At 37.8% G+C, this 18,311-nt stretch overlaps 1 protein-coding gene across 1 annotated transcript; it reads left to right on the forward strand.

The window, feature by feature from the left end:
- The first annotated feature begins 569 nt into the window (after positions 1-569).
- Positions 570-16,122, forward strand: LOC127429879 (NAD(+) hydrolase SARM1-like). The gene is made up of 8 exons (XM_051679200.1): positions 570-2,007; positions 8,559-9,177; positions 10,457-10,669; positions 11,302-11,393; positions 11,845-12,171; positions 12,765-12,954; positions 13,221-13,342; positions 15,277-16,122. Exons 1-8 carry the CDS (start codon positions 1,553-1,555, stop codon positions 15,395-15,397), a joined length of 2,139 nt encoding a protein of 712 aa, XP_051535160.1. The 5' UTR covers positions 570-1,552; the 3' UTR covers positions 15,398-16,122.
- Positions 16,123-18,311: the final 2,189 nt, after the last annotated feature.

Consider the following 18,311-nt stretch of genomic DNA (forward strand, 5'->3'; position numbering starts at 1 on the left):
AATAGAAACAGATCAATATGTAAGTCCTTTTTTACTATAAATTCTCCTCCCTGCCCAATAGGTGGCGATATGTGCGAAGAATGTGAATAATCAAAAACAAAAGAAGAAGAATGTTAAAGTGAAAGTGGAGACCTATGGTAAACAAGGACTTAAATATTGATCTGTTTCTCACTCACACCTATTATATTACTTTTGAAGACATAATTTAACCACTGGTGTTTTAAGGATTAATTGTAATGCTGCCTTTATATGCTTTTTGGACCGTTAAAGTTCTGGCCACCATTCACTTGCATTGTATGGACCTTCTGAGCTGAGATATTCTTCTAAAAATCTTTGTTTGTGTTCTGCAGAAGAAATAAAGTCACACATATCTGGGATGGAATGAAGGTGAGTAAATGATAAGAGAATTTTCATATTTGGGTGAACTATCCTTTTAAGATCCCGTTTATTGTAGAATCTACATAGGCCGACTGTTATTTGTTTATTTACTGCCACCAGAGGGAGCTCAGCAATACACTAAAGTACCACTGTGATGCTGATGGTGAGTCTCCACAGCCAAGTGTCAGAACTGGGCGGGTCTACAAACTGACGCCGGGGATGCTTGAGAATGTGATCCATTTATCAGGAAACTTGACTTTATTTACAAACATAACGGCATCATATATATATATATTTTTTGCTTAAGTACAAATATCGCTTTACCGGCGCTTGCGCGGAATTCACGCACAGATTGTACGAGGGTGACAAAAGGAAACTGGAAATGTTTGTCTTTTGTCTGCTAACACCAAATTAACAGACGGCGGTGCACAGCTATACAACCGGTTAATGTAATTTTACCGTACAACTTCCGTTTTGTGCCTCATTTGCTTCTAGGGCAATTCATTTGAGCGAACTCACTGACAGCTTCAACTTGTTATTTCTCACGACGAGATTTAAACACACGCTTATGGGCCTTTTCTGAGACATGGGCCCGAACTGTGGATTCTGAAGGAGCCGTTCAGACCGAACGCGGTGTTTTGCTAAAAAAAAAAAAAAAAAGAAGAAGAAGAAGAAGAAGAAAGAAAAGAAATATAGATACAGCGCAACAAAACACAGGTGTTTCGAGACGGCGTGTAAAAACAGCAAAACGTCCGTCTAGCGCATGTTTACATAAGATAACAATAGAAAACATCGCGTGCGGACGTAAAAACGCATTCGGTGTGAACGGCCCCTTAAAACGCCTTTGGTGGTCGAACGACTACTTTATTAGGGCGCAAATGAGACAATAATGATTTGCTTGTGAATGAGTTAGACAAGTTTGTATCCAGTTAAATGTTGGCCAGTTAAACAATTTCTTTGTAACAGTTATAATAAGAAACAACAATATAAGGAAACAACAGGCCTAGAACTGTGTTTTTGTAATATTCGAAGCAAAATAATAATAATAATAATAATAATAATAATAATAATAATAATAATAATAATAATAATAAAAAACGCGAGAACTGTTGCTGTGTAAAATAACGGAATCCTCACAAGGACAGTGCAGCTGTCTTTAAGAAACAGCTGGTAGATGATTTTGTCCCTCGTCGTTTACCTTAGCAAGATCTGCCATTATTTCTCCATGTTTAGTTTAAACAGACTCTCAGTTCCAGAATATGTCAGTCGACTGCACCCCCGGAGGACGGTCTCTGACCCCAAGGCCATCTCTCCGGGCATCAGCACCAACGTCCAGATCGTGTTGGACGGCTCTCTCCCTTTGCTGCGCTCCGCAATCAAAACACTAAAGTCTTCCAAAGATACTGGAGATCTGGAGGAGACCCGCCGGGCCATTGCCGAAACTTTCCAGCTGGTTAAAGAGGCCTGGGTGCTGCCCACAGTGGGTCGACAGGTTGCAGAGGAGATCTGTAACAGAATCAGGTTGGATGGAGGTCTGGATTTGCTCTTGCAGTTGCTGCAGACACCTGCTGTAGAAATCACCTATGAATCTGCCAAGCTTCTTGAGCAGATACTGGTCTCAGAAAACAGGTAAGGGAATAGATTATGCTGAATAAAGTGTGCTATTTATATACAGTGACAAGATATTTTGAAACTTTTAAATGTACAGTATGAATGTCATTGCACTAGAAAACAAAATATCAAACCCAGTGATAATTCACATAAATATTGCACAGGTACATTTTTCAAGCAAAACATTGAACAAAATTAGGTCTGAAATAATAACACATATACTGTTCAGAATGAAATAAGTAGTAAGACACTTTCTCGTTGGTTGTCAAACATGAGTGCAATATGTCCATATTGTCATAAACCACTCCTGTGGTTTCTCTGCTAGGTTACCTGTGTCAGCCTGGGCACTGACGTCCACGTTTGTACGTCCACTAAAAATGTCAAAAGTAAATGTCAAAGAAAATTAGTTAGTTTTGAGCAAAGGTCATCAATCATTTACTGGTTCCACTAGTTTGATATTTTGTTTTCTAATTAAAATGTAATTCATACATTTAAACCCTCCTATAGGATTCATAAATGAGCCCTACCTTTGGTCCTCCAAGTCAGTCAAATAAAGGTGTAACTTTTTTTGATGATGACCATTTCTTCTTCCCTAAAGTTATAGCAATAAAAATATGCACTTCTTTTGGGATTTTATGCTATTTTGATCTTATTTACATGTAAATGTATTAATTTTACCATTAAGTTTCATATGCAAATAAGCACATTTGTGAAACATTAGTACATTAAAAGTTGAAATATGACAAAAATATGAGAATGTGACATATATTGGAGGCAGATTGCTGCCATCTGGTGAACAAAATATAAATAACATGACATGATCATGTCATGACAATAATAGCCAGTAGGTGGCTGCAGGGTTTTCTTGAGCAGTAAAGCGTTTCGCCATGGTGCTGCTACAGAATTAACTGTGAGAAAGGCTCGACAAGGCCACGTTTATAACTTAGAGCTGTGGGAAAATGTCTTTGTTTCCATAACAGATAGATGCAGTGTTTTGTCTGGAAGGTGAGGCACCTGCATCTAAGCGTAAACTTTCTCACAGTGGAAAAGGAATACTTTGGGGTCACTCAGAAGTTGTTCTTTGATTTTTGTTCTCTGTGTGCATGAGTGTGTGTGATATGTGTGTGTTCTGTCTCAAGGCTGTTTTAAGGCAGGCATACACAGTGCGATTTTTGGCTGTCGTGCGAGCTGGAAATCGCTGGTGCTCATGTGGTCGTGGCTCACATCGTGTGAGAGGAATTACGAGCGGAGCCGAGGGGCTAACGAGCAGCTCAACCTCCCGATAATTTTTTTTAAATGTCTAAAAAATGTGGGTGCTATCAGCTTGAATTTGTGAGGTGTGTGCAGTTGAATGAGCCTATTTGGCTTGAGTGTTCATGAAGCTTTTACACTTGTTGGAGAAAATGGTCATGTTTTCCCATATTATTCACGAACACATCACTGGGAAGGATTCTACAGAAATGCCATGCTGCTCTCTGCTCTCCGAACAAATCATTTGCCATACGGGTTGCGTTAGAAAACAATCTCTATCACTCTGACGGACAGAGGTTTAAAATTTCCATCATAGTCTATTTTTATTTGTCATACTTGCATTCGTTTCAGTTCTAGAGCTACATTTAGGGGGATATATAGCATCTGTTATAATTGTGTATGCACACGATAGTGGATATGTGAAAGATATTTTTTTTTAACTCCCCAAGCGCGTGTCTGGTGAAACCAAAGACTTATAGGCTGAAAGTTCTAACTGTCAATCAACCGCTGTGCTAAAACAAGATTTTTAAACTTTGCTACGTGCGGCTTTAAAGTGCATTCACATGGAAAGACCTCACAAATCTTCTTCAGAATATCTGCTGTCAACATGCAAGCAGTGACACAGAGTAGAAGGACGTAGCCTACATCTAAAGCTGAATAATACAGGTAGCCTACTCCACTAAAATGACTCAGAATTCTGCACTAAACGTCATGTTTGCGCTTAAATAAAATGCAAGTATAACCGACAGAAACGGTGCGCAAATTTTCCGCACTTTCTTTTTAATCTTGTACATTTTGTGCACTTTATTATCATGCAGAAACTGGCAGCAGCAACACACTGACGTTATGATTGTTGTATGCAGTCATGAAATCACACAGCCTCCCTTTGAATTCTGAATCTGTCAAATGTTGGACAGCATTTGTAATAATTATCCATATTTTGTTTATTTGTTTTTTTTAATTGTCAGATGAGTTTTCAGCTAATTCAGCCCCTGGCCATGCCAGTCTTCTTTTTTTATTTCTAAATCGCAAGCTACAAGGAATTAAAGCAATGTCCTCCCCTGGCTAAATGTCTTATAATGATAAATAGTGCGAAAATTAATGTGATTCCTCCAGAATTCATCAGTTCGTAAAGTCGTGTCATGTACGATTGCACCTGTACGATTTTCAGATAAACTGACTCGTAACGTGTGCAGGGCCTCATGACCTCCCGAGTGTCAGAACTCGCCAGTGGTGGACAAAGTACACTAATCCTGTAGTTGAGTAAAAGTACAGATACCCTGATGAAATATTACTCCAGTAGAAGTGAAATTACTCCTTTTACATTTCCACTTGAGTACAATTACAAAAGTATTTGCTTTTAAATGTACTTAAGTATCAAAAGTAAAAAGTACTGGTCTATTAAAGGGATAGTTACCCCCAAAATAAAAATTCTCTCATCATTTAATCACCCTCACACCATCCCAGATGTGTATGACTTTCTTTCTTCTGCAGAAAACAAAGATTTTTAGATGAATATTTCAGCTCTGTATAGGTCCATACAAGTAAGTGAATGGTGGCCAGAACTTTGAGGCTCCAAGAGCACATTAAGGCAGCATAAAGTAATCTATATGACTTCAGTGGTTAAATCCATTTCTTCAGAAGAGATATGATAAGTGTGAGTGAGAAACAGATCAATATTTAACTCCATTTTTACAATAAAGCTCCACTTTAAGTGGTTTTTGGAGCTTCAAAGTTCTGGCCACTGTTTACTTGCATTGTATGGATCTACATATTCTTCTAAAAATCTTTGTTTGTGTTCTGCAGAAGAAAGAAAGTCATACACATCTGGGATGGCATGAGGGTGAGTAAATTATGAGAGAATTCACTTTTTTGGGTGATCTATCCCTTTAAGGCTTTTGTTTAATATTTTTTTGCAGTTCAGTATGCTGTATCATCCTGCTCGTACACATTTAAGGAGAGAGTTATCTAATGTCATAAGCACACAGATAGTTTAGAGCTTTTTATTAAGAAAAACTGCCATACACAATAACACTGTGTGTTTGTGTGGTACTTTCCTGACTGTATGTGTGTTTCAAGTCCTTTTCATCAGAAGTGTTGGAGGTATCATCTGGTGACTGGGACATGATCTCTTCTCGCAAATGGTGTCTGAAGTAGTCCTGACCTGAAATTGAATGATCTTTAATTGCTACTAAACATACAATGCATTTTGCAAATTTAAATTGTAAAAGGACAGCAACGTACTAAACAATAAAACAGTAGTACGGTTAAGCATGGTAAAACTAATGCAATGATACAGTATGGTTATTTGAGTTATATGATTATTCAATTATTATTAAACCATACTGCCATACATTAAAGTAAGGGTCACCAATAATGAAGACATTAACCAAAAGGTTCACCTGTGTTCGCAGGACGAGTATTCTTCATAAATGTCAGGTCAGTGCAGAATGTGTGTTTTAAATTTTTACAATTTATTTATTACGATATCTGTTGGCCACACAAAGTTTTTTTGTCTTTGTAAATTGCCAGTTAGTACACCTTTGCTATTTTATCAATCATTTTGTGCTTCATAATTGTTTAACTGTTTAAATAATTGTAGGACAACATACCCCGCTAGGTCAACGTGTGTTTAATAATCTGAATCGCTGTAATGACTGAAGATGCTAAACAGATGAGATCGTAGATTGCAATAAAGCTAGACAAATCTGGTTTAATGCTTTAGCCATGCTTTTCATTTAATGATTTCATAGTTCCTTAAACAGAGATTAATATATTTTCTTTGACATATAAACAGAAATAGGCCTAATAAACTGTTCCTGGCTCTTTATATAGCTCTCTGTATAAATCCTGTATTACCCTGCAACCTAATTTGCATTGGCCAGAGTGCATTTATAAGATTACTGCTAGCAAGCAAGTACATTCATGGCAGTTTTATTAATATAATATTAAATTACTTACCATGATGTGTTTTTCAAGTTTGATGGCGAGTTCTTGACAGCCGATACCGTCATCGTGTATTTTGCTAGGCAGGCACAGAAGACATTTAAAAATGGCCTTTGGTACTCAAATGCATTGGGCAATGATATATCCAAACGGTAACCCTCATTCTACGGAAACTCTCATGAGACTGCATTTGTTGCTGGGTTATGGTTATAGTCTCGTGGGAACAAGACCCACTAGTCTATTTTAATTTAACACTGTTTATTCATTTCAAAGTAGCAAGGAATGGCAAATGTTTTTTTTTTTTTTGTTTGTTTTTTTCACCCAATTCGGAATGCCCAATTCCCAGTGCGCTTTAGTCCTCGTGATCGTGTCGTGACTCGCCTCAATCCAGGTGGCGGAGGATGAATTCCAACTGCCTCTGTGTCTGAGACCATCAACCTGCGCATCTTATCACGTGGCTTGTTGAGCACACTGTGGAGGCTTCACGCCATCCACCGCAGTATCCGTGCTCGTCTTACCACGCGCCCCACCGACAGCGAACCACATTATAGCGACCACAAGGAGGTTACCCCATGTGACTCTACCCTCCCTAGCAACCGGGCCAATTTGGTTGATTAGGAGACCTGGCTGGAGTCACACAGCACACCCTGGGATTCGAACTAGCGAACTAGTGAAGTCCAGGGGTGGTAGTCAGCATCTTTTACCACTGAGCTACCCAGGCCCCCGGAATGGCACAGTTTTTAAAAATGTAGTGGAGTAAAAAGTAAGATATTATGCTTTGAATGTAGTGAAGTAAAAGTTTCCTAAAAATAAAAATACTCTGATAAAGTACAAATACCTGAAAAATGTATGTAAGTACAGTAACAAAGTAAAAATACTTCATTACTGTCCAACACTAGAACTCGCTCTGTGTTCGCCCGGCCTTAGTCTCACCTGTTTATTTCTGTGTGTGTGTGTGTGTTCTGCATTATGGCTGACTTATTGGTTTTATTTTACAAATAAAAAAAAAATGCTCTGTGTTATAGTCTCACCTGTTCATTTGTGCGTGTGAGTGGGTGTGTAATGTTTTTCACTCTGGATGTTTTGTAGTCTCACCCTTTAATTTCTATGTGTGTTTTTTCAGAATTGTGGCTGATTTATTAGTTGCATTTGACCGTTTAAAAAAATTGCTCAGTGTTATGGTCTTTCCTATTTAATTTTGCCCGCGAAGATAAAAGGTTTAACTTTTTTTAACGATCACTTAGACTTACCAAATCATGCCCAATTTATTTTGAATGTTATGATGGCAACTGAAGGAAAAGTCACCACGTCTTGTACCGCTCAGGTAAAAGACACCCTTTTTATTAAATTGGCAAAATTATTCCAGACAAAAGTGAACGAAGACCATAGGAGGGTTAAGTGTGACTCTTTTTGGCTGCCTTTTCAAAACCCTTTTTTTTTTTTTTTTTTTTTTTTTTTTTGCAAAATAAAGACGATGCATCAGCAAGAGGATAATTTCAAACATGGATACTTGACACCTCAGTTTCTTCACTAAAAATTTTGTAGTTGTGTCTATATGACCTGTTTCCAAAACCTATGCATTTTCATTACCACAGCTGATGCTAAATTGGTAAGACAATGGATTTAATGATCAATTTTGCACACTAGGTTCATTTTTTAAGTACCTCTGTAAGATGAAGCAATCATTTTTGCTTACTTGTAATGGGTGCCCCTATTATAGTGTTTTTGTTTTAGGTCACGTCATTACCGCAACACGCTTTATCATTACTGCAACATTTGTGCAGCCTAATTGTTTTGGTAATGAGAAAATATGCTGTGGTGAAGATGTTTTGTTTCTCAGTATTTCAACTTAAAAATATCTTTTTAGTTTTAATATGAATGCATTAAAATATTATGATGCTTAATGTTATCTAGGTTGAAAGATAGAGAGCTGAAAAACAAAAAATAGTATGAAATTGTGTGTTTCAGTAATGAGATAAATTGTTTAAAAAAAAAAATCAAATTAGGTGAGGAACGATGCTATGTTTAGAGCCTCTGCTAATTATCGACATGCAAAGTTCAAATACATTTTTGTTCTCTTTCAGACTAATCAGCTTCTCAGATTTTTGGGCAAATTATTTTTGTTGCAGTAATGACAATTCATCTGTACATACATGCTCCAGAAAGTGTTTTAAAAAATGTGGGAAAATGTTTAAATATTCACTGTTTACAATGATTTCAGACTTCCCTTTTCATGTTCCAAAAGAAAATAAACAAAATCTGTAACTTCAAAAAAAAATCTGTAACCTGAATGAAATCAGTTTTTCATGAGAATTTCCCCTAAAGGCATCAGAATTTCTATTTTAAAAGTTTTCCTTTGTAATTCTCTTCAGGGATTATGTGGCACGCATGGGGCTCGGTGTCATACTGAACCTCACCCGTGAGCAGGAGGATGCTCAGCTGGCACGAAGCGTGTCGGGCATCCTCGAGCACATGTTTAAACACACAGAGGAGACATCTGCCCAGCTCATCACTCACAGAGCCCTGGACACCCTGCTGTACTGGTGCCGTGGAACAGACCCAACTGTACTGCGCCACTGCGCTGTGGCCCTGGCTAACTGCGCCATGTATGGTGGGCATCGGTGCCAGAGGATGATGATCGAAAAACAGGCGGCCGATTGGCTGTTCCCTCTAGCTTTCTCTAAAGAGGATGAGCTGATCCGTTTCTATGCCTGTCTAGCTGTGGCCGTGCTGGCAGCTAACAGGGAGATTGAGAAAGAGGTGGTGAAGTCTGGCACGCTAGAACTGGTGGAGCCCTTCATTGCCTCGTTAGACCCTGATGAGTTTGCATGCAACCTCTTGGACAGCGCAGACAGCATGCAGGGCCGCACAGCTGCAGACCTGCAACACTTGCTGCCTCTGCTGGATGGCACACGGCTGGAGGGGAAATGCATAGCAGCATTCTACCTTTGCGTGGAGACTAGTATTAAGTCCCGTCAACGTAATACCAAGGTCAGGCAGACACTACTGTATATTCTCAGCTCCAGCACTTCATTAAGTACTGTGTTATTGATGAGTGAGAACATGACACTAGTACAGATCTTAGGACCATATACTGTATACTCATATATTAAAGGAACAGTTAACCAAAACATGAAAATTCTGTCATCACATATTCACTCTCATGTTGTTCCAAACCTGTATGACTTTATTTCTTCTGTTAATTAAAAGGAGAAACAGGGCTGCCAACTTTTGAGTTCAGCTCGGCATGAGAGTTGACGCTGTGCTGCTGCTTTCCCCCTAATTGGTCTGAATAACTCGCTGCTGCACGGTGCTGCCTACTCTGTCTTGCTGTCTGTGCGCTGTCAGTGCCCTCTTTGCTCCGCGACGTTATCACTGCATGAGAAAAGGGACATGTGGCGTGAGAGCATGAGGACAGTGTCAATTGCGTGATTCACATGCTCAATGCGTGAGAGTTGACAGCCCTGAGAAATGTTAAAGTTGCTCTCAGTAACTTTTTACTCTTGTCATCTTGGACTTACAGTGACACCTAGTGGTGTGGATGCAGCATAATTCAAAATTAATACTTTTCAGTTACAGATGTCATTGTAGAAATTCACTACTTACAATCAGCCATGATTAATTTAATCCAAGAGTGAAAGTGTCCAATAACAAGACCATTACTGAGATGAAGCAAGTAGTACTCAGCTGGTCATGTGATCTAAAATGGCAACCCCCATGAAGGCACCCCTCCCCCATGTAGAATAAAACAGCTTTTATAAGGTTACTGATATGAGTCCTTATCCCATGTGAGTGGTCATGATTTTATACATATGTTTCAAAATTACAATTAATTTCTTTAGGAAAACCTTTGTGCACCTTTAAAGAAATGTTGCCCAATCTTTTCCATATAAATGAGGTATTGATTTAAATTTAGTCTGTTCCTCACAAAAAGCTATGGTGTCAGGAGATTTAGAATATAGTGCACAAGTTGTGTAGACTAATTTTACAAATCTTTTCTGGCGCTGTTTTTGTAATTTTGGTGCTCAACAGCATGGGTCCCCATACACTTTCATTATATGAAAAAAAAGAGTGGCCAGTACTTTCCTCAACATTTCTCCTTTTGTGTTCCATGGAAGAAAGAAAGTCAAAGGGGTTTTGTAATGATATGAGGGTGAGTAACTGCTACTGAATTTGTATTTTTGGGTGAACTATTAACTTACATAAAATGAACGTTCTCTCAAATTTCAAGTTTATATTCAGTCTGTTTATTTTTTTCCTTTCTTCTCAGATATTTCAGGAGATTGGAGCTGTTCAGAGTCTAAAGAGAATTGTCATGTACTCCAGTAATGCCACAGTCTGCACTTTGGCTAAGCGGGCCCTTACGATGATGGGCGAGGATGTCCCGCGTCGTATCCTGTCATCTGTACCCAACTGGAAGAGAGGAGAGGTGCAGACCTGGCTGCAGCAGATTGGCTTCAGTGCATTCAGTGATCGGTTTCAGGTTTGTACACAGCTCCCATTTCCTGCTGAACAAGATAAAGATACAATATAATATTTCTGTTGCTCAGTTCCACTGCCGCTGTCTTCTACTTCAGTACTAAAAATAATGGTGAATATTGGTTGAAGCTAGTGATCGACCAATATGAGTATTTTAGTGGCAGTAGACCTTATTCACAGTAGCGCCATCTTTGATTTTTGACGTGAATGAAAACGAGGCTTACAGTCTCTTCAATAAAATCTGCTGTGTAAAGCTCCTCGATCAAATCAAATTTTCCACAACTCATGTTTTCTGGAGTTTTTTGTCTACTGAAATCTTTGGGAAAGATTTTTTTTCAATGTTTCGTCAGTGGAGCGATCCAAAACACTTTAAATAACAGTACAGTCTATTGAGGAGACTGTAAGTCTATCCCTCACAGCCTTGTTTTCATTCACATTAAATTAAATATGGTGTCTACCATGACTGAGGTCTATTGAAAACAGTTAAACGTCGAGGCCTATATATAATGGTCGCTAGATGAAACTGTCGTGTTTGTTGATGAAAAGCAGTAGTAGTCTTGTGGGCAGATGTGTAGTTTTTAAGTGTAGCTCTTGAGTACAGTCTTGATCATGTTTTTTGTACATTGTGTGTCTCAGGAGCTGCTGGTGGATGGAGATCTACTGCTTAATATCACAGAACAGGATCTGATCCATGATCTGGGAATGAATTCTGGGCTCACTCGCAAGAGGCCAGTAAAACTAATTGTTTAAAAACATCTTTGTTTTAAGCTATAGTTCACCATTTACTCACCTTTGTGTCGTTTTTAACTCATATGACTTTCTTTTTTTCTGTGGAACACAAATAGAGATGTTAGGCAGAATGTTAGCCTCAGTCACCATTCACTTTCATTGTGCAGAATAAAGAGATACAAAAGTGAGAGAAAGCTAGATACGTTTCCTTTTGTGTCCCACAGAAGGAAGTCATACAGGTTTGGAATAACATAAGGGTGAGTAAATGATGACAGAATTTCTGTTTTTGGGTGAATTGTCCCTTTAAATGTTTAAAAAACTTTAAATGTTAAACAAATGTTTAAACATGTCACGTTTACATAAAAGTGATTTTTGTTACTCCAGTTTTCCAATTTCACTGGGCAATATATTGTTGTAACCTGTAGCAATTATTTGATACTCACTGTGTAGGTTTCTAAGAGACCTGCGTGTACTGAAGACCTATGCCAACTACTCAACATGTGACCCTAGTAACCTGGCAGACTTGCTGGCCGACATAGACCCACGATTACGTCAGTACATCTATGGTCTGGTTCAGTCGGGGGTTGATCGAAACAATATTGTCCACATTACAGAACAACAGCTGCAGTCTGACTGCCACATAGAAAATGGCATCCATCGTGCCAAGATTCTCTCTGCCACCCGCCGTCCTGCTAAACCCTGCTTAACTGACTCCCAGCCTGCGGGTCCTGATGTATTCATCAGCTACCGTCGCACCACTGGGTCACAGCTTGCCAGGTTAGGCTACACATGGGATGGCTTTCATCTTGATATTATATCAATCTTTACAATAATACATGTACTGGGTTGCCCATGTCTCATTTTAATGTCAGTGTAACGATTTGCACAGTCTGAAATGACTGTATTTGAAGTCTGCATCTGTGTCTATGTGCAGACAACAAACCTTTCTAACAGACAGGAGATTATTTCTAATATTATTACATGGCTCTCTGGAATATTTGGTTCTGATTGGTCAATTGCGGCATTCTGTGGTCAAATATTTTTGTATAATGACCGCTAAACTGTGTATTGACTGTTGTCGCTGGCAAACAAGCTCCTATATTGTGATGGTCTGTAGCACACCTCAGTCTCTTGCTTCTCACATAATAAAATAATTTCAACACAAATCTATGTTTCATGTCCATTTATTTTCTTATTAGTAGGCCATGTAATAAGCGGGATAATGTACAGTTTGCCTGATTAATCTGTCAGGGTGTATTTTGTGATAACGATGGGCTGATGGGTACATTATCCCTTACTAAATTAAAATGAAAGATGTAAGTTTGAGTGCTAATTCCTAACTCACTGTTATCTGTTCTCTTTCTCTGCAGCCTGCTAAAGGTACATCTACAATTACGTGGTTTCAGTGTCTTCATCGATGTGGAGAAGCTGGAGGCTGGCAGGTTTGGGGAGAAGCTGATCACGAGTTTGCAACGAGCACGCAACTTTATCTTAGTGCTGTCAGCCAATGCACTGGACAAATGCATGGGGGATGTTGCCATGAAGGACTGGGTACATAAGGTTAGCTGCAGAAATCCTCTCTTTAGTCTCTTTATTATGATTAAGGTTTAGATCATTGTACAAATGCTGCACTTTGATTGGACAACGCACTGTCATGGGATTCAGGCATCAGTTATTACCTGCTGAATCTCTTTAACAAAATCCATAAATCTGTTCTCAAAACAAGCCAAAACATCCATCTGCCAACACTTTTATTGATGTAATTATGTATTAATATTGTCAATCTGCCATGTGAAGCTAAACATTTTGATTTGTGGTATCCACAGGAGATTGTCACTGCTCTAAATGGAAAGAAGAACATCGTCCCTGTAACTGATAACTTCATGTGGCCTGATCCAGCCTCTCTGCCGGAGGATATGAGCGGCATTCTCAAATTTAATGGCATTAAGTGAGTCAACCCTCTGCCTCACTAAACATGTTGGTGCCAAGTCAGCAGCACTATGCTATATGCAGTTACTCTATGACATACAATATACAGCATTTTTTTACTAATCTAGTTTATGCTTGCTCAGGAACCTGCTGTATATAAAACTGTAGGCCTACACCAGATCCAGATCCAATGGTTTTAATAATAATAATAAGTTTTATTTATCAAGCACCTTTCCCACAGCTCAAGGTTGCTTTACAATAGAATGAAACAAAACAACAAAACAGAAACATAGCAACAGAGTGACAACTTGAAAAACAACCATAGAGAGATGATCTCAAACAAAACAAAACATTAAAGGGATAGTTTACCCAAAAATTATAATTCATCATTTGCTCACCCTCATGCCATCCCAGATGTGTGACTTTCTTTCTTCTGCAGAACACAAGTGAAGATTTTTAGAAGAATATCTCAGCTCTGTTGGTCCATACAATGCAAGTGAATGGCAAATTTTGAAACTCCAAAAAGCACATAAATGCAGCATAAAAGTAATCCATAATTAATAATCAAGTAATCCGTAATCCATTGGATGAATCCATGTCTTCAGAAGTGATATGACAGGTGTTGGTGAGAAACAGGTCAACATTTAAGTGCTTTTTTACTATAAATCTCCACCTTTGACCAGCCCAACCAGTAGGTGGTGATATGCACAAAGAATGCGAATCACCAAAAAACAAAAGAAAAAGAATGTGGAAGTGAAAGTGAGGATTTATTAGTAAAAAAGCACTTAAATGTTGATCTGTTTCTCACCCACACATCATATTGCTTCAGACGATATAGATTTAACCACTGGAGTCGTATGGATTATTTTTATGCTGCCTTTATATGATTTTTGGAGATTCAAATTTCTGGCCACCATTCACATGCATTGTATGGACCTACAGAGCTGAGATACACTTTTACAAAATCTTCATTTGTGTTCTGCAGAAGAAAGAAAATCACACATCTGGGATGGCATGAAGGTGAGTAAATGATGAGATCATTTTTATTTTGGGGGGAACTATCCCTTTAAAAGTACTGTGAAAATAGTTTAGTTTTAATTGGGATTTGAAAGCAGAAATTGAGGACATGCTATGGAGATTCAAAAGGAGTGAAATCCAGAGTTTCGCTGCCTTTACACTAAAGGATCTGCACTCATAGACGAAAGACGGAATCTAGGGACAGCAAGAAGTTGAGAATCAGAGGACCTGAGATTATGCACAGGTGAGTAAGGCTGCAGAAGCTCAGAGGGATAGCGAGGTGAAAGGCCATTGAAGTGTCTTTGAAGGTTAGAAGAAGAATCTTGTAGTGGATGTGAGAAGAGACCGGCAATTAATGTAAATTACAGAGAATGGGAGTAATGTGGGCAGATCGTTTGATGTGGTTGATTACTCTTGCTGCAGAATTTTGAACATAATGCAGTCTGGCAATGATTTAAGGGGGTAAGCCAAATCAAGACGAGATGATATAAATACATGGACCAGGGCTTCAGTGTCTTTCTGGTTTAACAGTGGGCAGACACGTGCAATGTGTAGTTTTACTTCTATAATTGCACATATTTCCAAGTGAAACAGTATATTCAGCAAAATGTTATTGTATTTATTGGGAATGGAATGGATCATGAGAAGTTGGCAATACATATTAGAATTGAGCCAGCTGGTTGGAGGGGTTGAGTAAGAGAAATCTGTGACGTCAGCCACAGGTTATTATAATTTAATAAGAGATTACAAAATACAAATATTTTCTTATTTGGGATTACGTGAGCCAATGAATTGTGCACAAAAAGACCATAAGTGTGCTTTAATAAAGGAAATAGGGTCAATTTGTATTTCGTTTAATTTAAGTTGTCAAATTTGACTTGAATTTCATGTTGACTAATGTTTAACTGATCAAAATCTCTTCTCTCAATAATACAGGTGGTCCCATGAGTATCAGGAAGCCACTATTGAAAAGATTCTGCGTTTCCTCCAGGGATGCCCCAGCAAAGAGCAGACAGACACAGCCAAAACAGACAAAAAAGATTCACAAACAAAATAAGATATTTGTCCTATTTAATAACTTACATAATGCCTGATATGTATGGACCTTTCCAAGAACGTGCTCCCGTGATTGTATGGGCCATATCTATAACTCAGGAAGTTGAATAGATTTCTGCATTATCAATCGCATTAATGACATCATCATAAGCATTAGCATGGTTACTCTCTAACTTTTACATACTAGACAACATCTTTACTTTAAGTAAATTACTACATCATGAACTGGGTTTGCATCATCCACGAGGCATAGAACTAATCTTTCACATGTGCAGAGATTCCATACTGTATATCACACCAGTTCATAAAACTTAAATTAAAATTATTAATCATAATGGTCACTAATCACCTCAAAACAGTATTAGAAGTATTAGGATTATCCTATTATATAGTAACATGAATTCAAATATGGCTTTAGTGGCTTTCTTAGGATTTGCCAAAATAATACTGTATGAATTAATTCACTGGTATATTTTCCACTGTGAATAAGGTATACCCGATCACACAAGGAAAGATCCTTATGAACATTTACTAACACCTTATCCTGCTTTTGGGCTCCCTACAGTTGCCTTATAATATCTGTTATAATATCTGCCTTATAAGGTCTCTTTTATGTGAAATAACACTCTGTTTAGGAATTGGTCCTGAATTTTGAAATTTGAATTGGTCAAGTGCTTATGTACAAAATCTGTACAATGACAATGTTCTTATTCAAAAATAAACAGCAATACAATGTGTTTTGTAAAATATCCTTTTATTTTCCCAGTTAGATTCACAAAAAGTTGCCTATTCTAGTAAATGCAAGTATTCTTGTTTAAAAAACACTTTTAGACAGAGGAAGCATTCAATTTTATTTTCACTTCCCGTTAGCATACTGACAAACCACAGAAAGAAGCTATAATTGCAAGAGTCTTCTCTCACATCCACATAATTCTTACCTGCTTGGCAGATTTTTTCATATCTGAAACACAACTCAAATGAGGAAGACTTTACATTTAACATAACTGTGGGACAGATTTTCTCTGGTATACCAGTGAGATATGATCTATGTGGGTTAAGGCTGTGATGAAGTGTCCTGAGCTCGCAATATGGCTGTTAAGTTAACACATAGGAGTCACATAGGACTTACACACAGGGAACCATATTACTCTTCAGTCTTTAGTCAATACAGCTAATGAGTTTGACAAGGTATAAATCATCAATTCAACACCATTATAATCAAAAAGTAGGATTAAACTGCCCTTCAACATAAGAAGGAAATCCTAACTGCACACTTAGGTCATATGTTTATGTGCCATAACATTCAATTAAAAACTGATGGCATAAGCGAGTAAAAAATGAAATAACAGATCATAATTTGAAGGACTGAACATGATATAACTCTTGTCACTCTTTCAAAGCCCAATTTATTCCTGTAAAGCTGCTTTGGAAGAGTGAGTATTGTGAAAAGCTGAACACCAAAAAAAAAAAATAAAAAAAGAAAAGGACCAGACTTAAAAAAACAGAAAAAAAAAAAGTTCAATATAAATTTCTACCATGCGCACCTTATCATAGATTGCACATAGACTCCAGTCTGTGTACTATAATGGCAGTCAACTTTATTCTTTTTAAATCCCAACTGTGCTGAAAATCCTCCCGGGGTCTTACAGATACTAGATCTCTACTGGTAGCACAGCTCAAGCCACTGTCAGGATATCTCAGAGCCTGCTCTGTTTATCCTCATCTCCTGACAACCCAAGCCCCTGTATACATTATATGACAAAAATGTAGATTAACAGGCATATCCTGATGGATGGACACACAAGCAACTGATGTAAGTTCACCTCCTTAATGCATATTTTTCTACTGCTGCCACTAGAGGATAGTAAGGATTTGCAACCTTGCTGCATGTTTTACATACAGTATATCAGGTGGCCCGACATAGTGCACTGACTTTTATCCTGTTATATAGACCTATTCTAAATGGTAGAACATTAAAATATTATCTCATGGTCATGTTCTGGACAAGTGTGTCAGCAAATTGCTTCCAATTATATGCACACTGTTACTTTTAAATACACATAACCTTCATAAATTAAAGGGACAGTTCGCTCAAAATTGAAACTTCTGTTATAATTTATCCAAACCTGTATGACTTTCTTTCTTCTATAGAAAACAAAAGGAGATGGAACACAAAAGCAGATGTTTGGCAGAAGGTTAGCCTCAGTTATCATTCACTTTCATTGTTTGGCACAAAGGTGCAATGAATGTGAATTATGTTCTGTGGAAGAAAGTCATACAGGTTTGGAACAACTAGAGGATGATTGAACAATGACAGCATTTTCATTTTGGGGTGAACTAACCCTTTTAGAATATTTGCAATGGGCTCAACCTTCAGAAATGTATTCACAGTTTAATAACCCCACACAGCAATACAACATATATAAATGAACATGGTAGACTTTACCTGTGAACATCCTAAAGAATAGTACTGTATCTGAATCAGCCATGATTTAACTCTTTTTGAGAATCCCAATACACAATTACACACACGATAAAGCTGTACGCTGAAGAACTGTCACCATCATATATTACTAACCGTAAACAGCTGAGCTGACAGAATGCTACACAGAAAAGCAACTCCGATGTGTAGTTGGTGCTCCCTGTCGAAACACATATAAAACTGCATAAGAGTTTGAACAAAATATCCTGCAAAAAATTATCCTTTTTTTTATGTTTTTTTTTTTTTAAATTCACGTATATTCATTTTGCATAATTATATTATATTATATTATATTACTAATAATATATTAGCCTACATTATTACCCAAAAGCCTTTCACTTCTGAACATTTGAAGGACATAGCTTTTACATTTTTAGTGCAAGCAGGTGAATGGATAAATAAGTTAATAAATTATTATTAAGTGAATGCATAA

The sequence above is a fragment of the Myxocyprinus asiaticus genome, chromosome 39, assembly GCF_019703515.2.
Source record: "Myxocyprinus asiaticus isolate MX2 ecotype Aquarium Trade chromosome 39, UBuf_Myxa_2, whole genome shotgun sequence".
In the NCBI taxonomy this organism is placed as follows: Eukaryota; Metazoa; Chordata; class Actinopteri; order Cypriniformes; family Catostomidae; genus Myxocyprinus; species Myxocyprinus asiaticus.

Bases quoted from the DNA above. Each gene is read 5' to 3' on its own strand.
- LOC127429879 (XM_051679200.1), top strand. From the start codon at position 1,553: ATGATTTTGTCCCTCGTCGTTTACCTTAGCAAGATCTGCCATTATTTC. The intron at 11,394-11,844 runs GCCAGTAAAACT...CTCACTGTGTAG, and splicing joins TCTGGGCTCACTCGCAAGAG to GTTTCTAAGAGACCTGCGTG. The intron at 13,343-15,276 runs GTGAGTCAACCC...TCAATAATACAG, and splicing joins CTCAAATTTAATGGCATTAA to GTGGTCCCATGAGTATCAGG.